This window comes from Triplophysa dalaica, chromosome 3, assembly GCF_015846415.1.
Source record: "Triplophysa dalaica isolate WHDGS20190420 chromosome 3, ASM1584641v1, whole genome shotgun sequence".
Classification (NCBI taxonomy): Eukaryota; Metazoa; Chordata; class Actinopteri; order Cypriniformes; family Nemacheilidae; genus Triplophysa; species Triplophysa dalaica.
Window position 1 is genome coordinate 10,939,382 of NC_079544.1, and position 9,156 is coordinate 10,948,537.

General features: G+C 36.9%; 1 protein-coding gene across 1 annotated transcript; it reads right to left on the reverse strand.

Annotated features, from left to right (window-relative positions):
• Positions 1 to 1,575: 1,575 nt before the first annotated feature.
• On the reverse strand, positions 1,576 to 7,522 carry olfml2bb (olfactomedin-like 2Bb). Its single transcript, XM_056743804.1, has 8 exons — positions 7,187 to 7,522; positions 6,806 to 7,069; positions 6,382 to 6,489; positions 5,714 to 5,869; positions 5,103 to 5,292; positions 3,093 to 3,554; positions 2,834 to 3,010; positions 1,576 to 2,441 (listed from the first exon to the last, which is right to left on the reverse strand). Exons 1-8 carry the CDS (start codon positions 7,325 to 7,327, stop codon positions 1,843 to 1,845), a joined length of 2,097 nt encoding a protein of 698 aa, XP_056599782.1. The 5' UTR covers positions 7,328 to 7,522; the 3' UTR covers positions 1,576 to 1,842.
• Positions 7,523 to 9,156: the final 1,634 nt, after the last annotated feature.

Consider the following 9,156-nt stretch of genomic DNA (forward strand, 5'->3'; position numbering starts at 1 on the left):
TAGTTGTCTCAGTATTTAAAATGCTTACTTAAGATTATAGATGACCTTAAATCCAATGACCCACTGTGTACATCAATATACAAATGTCATGTGAATGTAATAATAAAATACTGATGTTATAATACATTTTTATCAATGATACAATGATATATCTTCATGAAGTACTTTGTTTTGGTGCAGTAGTTTGTCTTTGTAGATATTTGAAGCCATACATTTTCTGTTTTCACACACTGTAATATTTTGTTGGACCCCTTTTAAACTTCGCTTGTGTCATGCATTCGCCGTTCGGTAAACTTTTAGTCTCAACATTTATTTTAAATGTTTATTTCTAATCATTTTTCAACATTTTGTGCTGAGGATTGAAAGTCTTTAATACATCCCTTAGATTCTTTGTGGCCAATCCATGTGTGAAAATGGTGTGACATGCCCCTAGAACCTAGAATTTTTTTACATTTGTGGGATAGATTTTAAGATGTGTTCAGTTTAGACACCTCTAACATTTATTTTAGTCTAGGACTAGTCTAAAGCCCTGTCCGAGAAACCAACCCTTATGCCCTGATGAATCACTGTCATCTCGAAATGCCCGTGTCTTTGGGAAAGAAAAATTCTGTTTTGTCTCATGCCAACTACTGGTTTCAACAGGAAATACGTTATGACAGTAAATAAACATTTAATGGGGTCTTTAAAAGGACTGTTCTTAAATGTTTTTTTTTCTCATGGGCCATATCTCAGTTAGTGGTCCATGAAGAACACCTGGTAAACTTGATCTTCAGAGGCCCACAGTCAAAACAATGACGTATTTCTAGTAAATCTTGACAATATGATTTGATTCATGACCTCCCTTTTCATCTCACCTTGTTTTTCTGCACACCATTCTTAACCTTACCATTTTGTAGATGTAAAAAACGATGGCATGAATTTGGCCCGTGGGTCACTATCTTTGCCTGTTATTATGTTTTGCCAGTTCCAGAGGACTTCTTTTCTTCACTCTAATGGGGGAAGAGGAGCCATGGGTTGTTTTGATTTCTTTTAGTCTGGCCACCGCTTCTTAAGGAAGCCAACATGATGGGGCTTAGATACGCCTCATTGCAATGCAAGAATATCCCCTTACCATATTCTCACAAGGTCGGCACTCTGTGGAGCTTTTAAACATGTTAAGAAATGAAGTGAGTTTACTTCTTTCTTTACCTTTTTTCTGTACCTACTGTACTTTTTCTTGCGCCAAACAAGGCAAAAATGATTCAGGCCATTGTAATAGAAGATGCAACACAACCTCACGGCAAAAACGTTACTGGCTCATTCTTATGATTTCGTAAGACTTCATTCGTACATTTTAGTACGATTTGCTGATGGCTTTTTTCTTGTAATCGTATGTTTTTGTGCAGTTCACTCCGTATGAAATCATCCACCAAATTTGTACAAATTAGCCTAGCTTTGAATTCCCGTGAGATCATGTTGGAAGATGGGGAGGATGGCTATGTGGAGTGCAGCTTAAAGAGGTTCAAGTAGTTTAGAAGCGCTTGCTATACAGTTTATTTTAAATTACATTATATACATAAGCAGTTCGACTAAGCAGTAAAAATACCTTGTCATGAATATTTAAAAAATATTTCTCAAGATCTAACTCCCTTTAAACATCCACTGATAAACAAAGGGACGAAACACATGCAGCAGACCAAAAGGCAAAACAATGACTAACAAAAATAGAGATGTTATAAAATATCTTTAAAAACTGTCATGTAGACTGATCTACAACCCACTTAGACACATAATCATTTTCCTATTTTATACAAAAAAGGCACTGCAAGCAGTCTCCTAATAAAATGTATAGTTCCATTATTGTTAATAAGCAAATATTACATTGTAGGTCACCTGATGGCCATTGTCCCATGCGTAAAGCATACGGTCCTTTGGGTTGTAGTCGATTTGTGTGTTGTATGTGTAATTGTTTATAAAAGGCAGACGGGGGATCATTTGGGTATATGTGTGCGTATCAAACGCGTAGGAGATGTTTGCATGTGTGTGCTCAAAGCTGTCAACCGCATACAGAACGCCACAGATGACGAAACAGTTTCCATAATAGTTCCTCCTCAGGCCGGTTCTCCACGTCTTCTCTTTCTGCAGATCTGCGGGATTTAGCTTACTGAGAATGATCACTTCCTGATGAAATCCTTCTTCGTCCAGAGCCGGATACACTAACCATAAGCCGCTCTCATCCACACCAAAGTCAAAGTCTGTATGTCCTGTCCATTGCCCCGGGGAGTCCTCCTCCTGTAGCACTGCATCGTGAAGGGTGGTCCACGCTGCCACGTACCGGAGACGGATATCATATCTGATGATGTCACGAGAAAATGCTCTGTTGTAGTAGAAAGAGCCACCGTAGATGACGTGGCCGGTGCCCATCCAATTGTAGGGGAGTTTGTAAGAGTTGCTAAACTGCCCTGGGAGAAAAAGAGAGGACACCACGTTATTAATGTTTATGATACATTGACAATGTATGAGTTAGACTACGCCAACCGAATGTTTAAAGGGATAATTCACCCGAAACAAAACTTCTTTTTTTCCCCTCATGTCATGTCAAACCTGCATGGCTTTCTTGTGCAGAACACAAAAACAATATTTAGAAGAATGTTGGTAAAGGAAAATGGCTGGCCCTACTGACATTTTTGTCTAAACATTAGAAGTCAAAGGGGGCTGAAGCATTTCTGCTACCAACAAGCATCATCTTTTGTATTCTGCAGAAATAAAAAGTCATAAATGTTTGACATGACATGAGGGGAAGCAAATGATGACAGAATTTCTGTTTTGGGGTGAACTGACCCTTTAAATGTACCTTGCTTAAAGGTGTCTATATCGCGGAATTCCAGAAGCATGTTCCCGTAGAAGTAGTCTGTAACATAAATCACTCTTCCATTGCCTTTTGGGTCTTTCATCCAGGCACCCTGATTTTTTCCATAAGTGTTATGTGTAACAGGATCAGTAATGCTTGCTAGTGTGTCCTTGCAGACTCCTGTAAACAACAAGAATCAATATATTTGATGCTTCTCTTTCACATATAATCTACATGCACCTGTTACTGGAATCAAGCTTACCTTTTTCTTTGGAGGTTTTGGGCGAATGTGTGCTCATTCCAGTAGTGGCTTCATCCCAGCTCAGAGGTTTTGAACTTTTTGTGGCCATTGTAACACTGGCCAGCTGCTTTGGCAATGCAAGAGGAGTTGCTATGGTTGCTGTATAGTTGCTTGGTGGTATTGTGATAGTTAAAGGCTTTGAGTTTGGCAGGTTTGTCGTAGTTGTGCTTCCTTTCTTGGCTTTCTCAGTCTCTTCTTTAGCTTCCTTTGTAACATTGGTCGTGTTTGCAGTAGTGAAGTTACCATTCAGAGAAACAGCCGGCTGTAGGGGATGGTGGTTGTTGATGTCAGTTGTGGAAGACTGTTGTGTCACTGCTGCAGTGGTTCTAGGCCGTGTCTCAGGTGTACGTGACTTTGGCTTTTTAAGATCGTCTTCAATCACTAAATCTACTGAGCCGTCACCTGTCAGAACCTCATGGGCTACTGTTAAGTGAAGACACATTAAAGGGGATGTGAACTTGGATGCTCTCACTCACTCACTTGAGTATTGCAAAGTAAACTTAATGTTGTGATTTGTAATCCCATGTTTAAATTTACTTAAAGTTTTGCAAAAACATGCACATTAAAAATTAAGGAAAATAACAGATTTCTTTCATGCATTAAGCAGCATATTAAAAGAGTTACCATATTTCTTATTTTTAAATCTGTGGCAGTACTGTGAAAGTATATACTGAATACAAAGTACATGCTTCTTGACTATTAAATCAGTACTGGCTCTATTGAAAATGGGGGTGCAGCACGTGTCCTAAAGTGTGACAGATCAACATTAAGAAAACAATCAGTTAATATTACATTGTTTTTTTCATATAACAGAGCATAAGAGAGATTTATCTTAATTACATTTTTGCTGTTGCATCATAGGACAAATTTGCAGATTAGTCAGTCAATATATATGTGGCATTTTTTAAATGTCTTGTGTGGTTGTACATCTCTGAGACACAAACAACAGTAACAAAAATAATCTACTCAGATGTTTCACTGTAAATCTTTTCAGTTACAGCTACATTTTTCAATTGGCTTAGTTAAAAGTTTGGTAAATTTAAGAAACAGTTGTTTCCACAAGTAATAACTTGCCAACCGTCAATATGAGTTGAGGTCTAATTTTTTACAGTGTTAAAGGAGTAGTTCACCTTCAAAATGAAAATTCAGTCATCATTTACTCCCTCTTTACCCTCTTGTCATTTCAAACCTGTTTGACTTTCTTCCGCAGAACACAAAAGTAGATTTTTGTAGAATGTTGTTAACAGCCCCCAATTCACTTGGATCGATTGCAATATATGTGAGAGGGGGGCTGTGCTGTTCTGTTACCAACATTTTCTGCAGAAGAAAGTAAGTCATACAGGTTTGAAATGACAAGAGGGTACAGAGGGAGTAAATTTTCATTTTAAAGGGGAACTACTCCTTTAAACACGTACAATTAAACCACAATTAATACATTCTTTGTACCTCTATCACTTCACCTAACAAAAAACCCCAGGCTTACAATTTTCCAGTATTTTTTAATTATTTTTCGTTTTTTTGGCTTCATTGGCCTCCTGTGGGTTAGAAAAGTGTTTGACATAAACTGAAACATTTCAGCAGAAGCAGATAACCATCTTGGTACTTTCAGACATTCTAATTTTTCATATGGGGGTTGTTGACAAATATAATATACATGTGTCCTTTGGTGTGACAACAAAAATGTAGTTTTATCTTCAGAGATTTATCTTCATTGTTAGTTTTTTTCTAAATATCACCAAAGGACATATTTACGGTCTACTTGTCAACTACCCACTGATTTGTTTCTACTATACTGTACAGTTGTGTAAAAACAGGCTACATATTACTAATTTTACATACTGGTTTTTCGCATACTATACAGTATGGAATTAGACTATTTTGGATGAAGGGATTGTTTAGTGAAGATCTGTTTTTCACCACAGATTGATTGATTGGTGGATTATTCCACTAAATTGTGTTGTGGACACTCACTCTGCTGTTCCCCGTCAGCATCCTCCATTGTTTTAGCTTTGTAGAAGGTCATGCTTTTAATGGTCATGCCGTTGGGACCTGTCACGTTCTTTACAGGTTTACGAGGCTCCTCCCTGACCTCAGACTTGGTTTTCTTCAACGCTGACTTGCTGGGACCCTGACTCCCAAGAAACTTCTCTTCATATTTCCTCTGATATCATAAAGTTAAATATTAGTTTTATTATGACTTTCATAAATGTATGTGATTAACCTTATAACTGCTTTCAATTACTGGATCAAATAAACAGCATTAAATGTCACACTTGATATGTTTCCTGCTGCATGAGGGGGAACTTGTGTATTAAAAATGCCGTGGGAAAGCTGTATCCTTTCATGGTTGAGATGTCTTCCTGTTTTACTGGAACAGTAAATTAAATCAATGTTTTCCACTGTGTAGCACTCGGTCGGACACCGGCTTTTAGGTGGATGTTGTGTAATAATAATGTGTTCTTACACATTTTTTTGTGCTTTAGAAATTTGGAGGCAGTTTAGGTTTTGTGTTTCGGTATATTTGTGTCAGCAGTTTATGTGTTCAAAATGGATGGTTGTTGTTTAAATGTGTTGTGCTGTACCTCAGTGTGAGCAGCTGCCACATTCTTCTGCAGTGAGGGCTCCAGCACATTTAGACGTTTCTTCTTCTCCTGGCGCTGGCTGGAGCGAGGGCCCTTTCCTTGTGCCTTTTCACCTTTCACACTTACTTTCTCCTTTGTTAGGTTTCCAGATGACGACTGTAGAAGAATTTAAACACAAGAGCTATTCTGCCCGTTCACCTGAATCAAATTCCTTGCCTGATGGCAACATATGGGAGCATAAAGTGATTTCTGTTCCTGTGATCATACTGTACATAAAAAGTGGTAATTTGACATCCAGTTGTTACCTTAAGGATCTTTATACCCATCCACACACACAAATACTTTTGGTGTAATTTTGTAGTCATGTTTATTCTAATTGCTATTTACGTGTAAGCAAACATATTATTATTCATAGGTTACTTGATAAAGCATTTTATTGGGAACGATACTGTCAAATATTAATGTCAGTTAATGTGCCATGACTTTACTCGTCATGCTGTTCTGGTGTCATTGGACAAAGGAAGCAGGTCACATTTATTCGCAACCAAAAAAGACTTAAATGGTCTGCATAATTGTGAATCTCGGTCAGAATCAGAACTATAGTAGTAAGTTATAAAAAAAAATACTTTATAAGTTTGCATGAATCAATGTTGAGTAAGAAGACTCACCTTCTCTATATTTTCCACCCGTTCCAGGAGTTTCATTGTGACAGAGTGAAGCTTTAACAAATCCATTCCATATAACGATCCCTCCAGAAGATCCATCACGGTTGAGAGCTGAAAAGTCAACTTAATAGCTTCAATACAGTTTGAAATTTAAAAAAGCACATTAACAAAACTCTAAATTAAAATGAAGAGTAGATTTTCTCGGAGACCTTATATTAAAGAAATAATGTAATCGTGTAAGTTATACCATGACAAAAAAGTCCCATTTTCAACTGGCATTTGGATAAAGTCCAGTTTAGAAATTTTGCAAAATCTATAGTTTCATTAAAAATACAATACAAAATCCGATTCTTATACAAGCAATAGTCTTATTCTGCAATTAGAAATAATGTCATCATTAGCCTAGCTCTGTCTTAAAAGCCTTTACCTTGACATCATCTTTTCCTGCATCTTGCAGCTTCTTAAACCTAAAATCGCCCTCACAGGGGTTCAGGGCAGAGGGAGGGGCAATGCAGGCACACTTCTTACAGTTGGCACCTGTGACTGTCTCCACTGTATAGAAGTCCTCTGTCTTGGCATGACCCTCTTCGATGCGCGTGCACGCGCTCCTGCTCAGAGGCCGCACAACACACTTACAGCGACAGTCTGAGCCCTCAGAGAGAGTCTTCAGTTTGTCATAATCTCCTAAAAGCTAACGGGACAATAATGGATGAATGCATGTATGGTCATTTAAAACAAAGCATCATTGCTTCATGTTTTTAAAAGATCTCTCCATGAAACATAATACAACAAATATAAATAGATTTACCTGTGTTAAAACGTTTTCTTGATTGTCCAGTTCATCTTCTAGATTTGAATAGTTGTCAGTATTGTCAGCAGTCACGTTTGCGCGTACTGAATTAAACGCGCCACAGCAAACTATGAATAGCAGCTTCAGCAATTCCATCATGCAAATTCTTCAGACAAAAGTGACGGAGATGCTAAAGCGAAGAAGTCTCTAATAAATGCAAAAAAGCAATTATTCTACGTATGTATCCAGTCCCATATCCATTTAATCTTGGATAGGTAAAGTGTCCTTGATGACGTATACAGTCCTTGGTCTGATAAATGCGGTTGTTTAGGGATTCTTTAGACAGAAAGAGGATCTGCAGTTTGTTGGATAGCTGGTGATGAATGAATATTTGAAGGGCTTTACTGTATGAGAAGAAGTCAGTGGGGAGGAACCCAAACCGGTGTTTGGAGACAGGGAGGAGTTCTGCAATTAGATAAATGAACAAAACAACTTTCTCCAACTAAATAAATAACAATACAGTAAAATAGAAATAATAATAATAATAAAGAATAACACGAAGAAGTCAAACTTTTAGAAAAACGTGACATATATAGACTATATTAGTCCTACATTGACGTATACACCAAAAAGTCACATCCGGTCTTTTTGGTAAAGTATCACAATATGTTCTATTTTTTTTTTTCATTTTAAGAATTGTTGACGGATGAAGATTTTCTTTTTTTCAGAGATAACGTGATTTTATGAATGAAACGAAGTTGTTGTGGAACATTATCGCCCTCTACCGTCATTAAGATGGTAGATCAATTGACAGAACACTTCTTACCTATAAGCGACCTATGCAAAACATTTCTTCATTCATTTTTTGGTTCTTTTTTTTAAACAATACTTTATTATACCAATACTTATTTAGCTACTGTCTTATGACCAATACTTCAATTGTAAATTGGCCTTTTAGTGTAAAGGACATTGTGATAAAAAGAAAACAGAAATACAAAAGAAAACGCACGTGAAGCGGAATAGATTATGAAATTCTTCATTTGTTTTGAAGTGTGGAATGACGTTTAAGAGCTTGATACTATATAGTGTTTTTTCTTGTTTGATTGTAATTTCTGAGCTGAAGGATTTGACTGTAATTCACTCTTGCTTGACAGATTTTGTGTTTCATGTTTGTCCTTTACCTGTCCATTACAGTATTTTTGTTGGAATATCCATATGTCATATGCCATGAGAAAAAAAGATCAGAAGCTCTATGTACACAGAACTCTATTGTGTATGTAAAATGCCCTTCAGCAGTGTAAACCAGCACTGAATCCTTACTTGACATTGACTCAAATGGCAAGTATGTTGCCGTATCTCTTTCATCTTACCCTATGTTTTTCATCACAGGTGTCTATTGTGTCATGTTTCCTGCAACATCTCTCGTAATTTTACAATGTGGAATTTTCTTTATTTTAATATTTATAATGTAGTCTGAGAAAACAAGTGGTGGCTTAATGTCAACTGACTATGACATGTCATTATTATCCTGTATCCTTGCATCTATATTATGGAACTTATATAGGCACACGGTGGGTTTAGTTACTCAGTTGGTTACTTTGTCATTTTTCAGGTGGAATGCATATCAGAAATGATTGGTAGGACATAGAGATCATTGGTGTCGTGTCTGAACATGCTTTTGTTTAAATTTATCGTGGTAGGAGAACATAGCTGCATTGTTTATAGTTATTCTAGTCACAACTTTTCATAACAAATTATAGACAGGCATTAATCAAAAGGAAAACCTTGTTCTGAATGGATGTTCAAATGAGACTTATAAATAAGGTAAAGAAATGACAAGCTTATTGTTGATAACTCTGATGTACACCAGATGTCACTTGAGGACTTTCTCTGTTCCTTTATCCTCCTCCATCTTTAAAAGGACCTTTACTTCTGCTTTTTATTCAATTCACATCGTGCAAAATAACCCATAATTAAAAAAAAATATG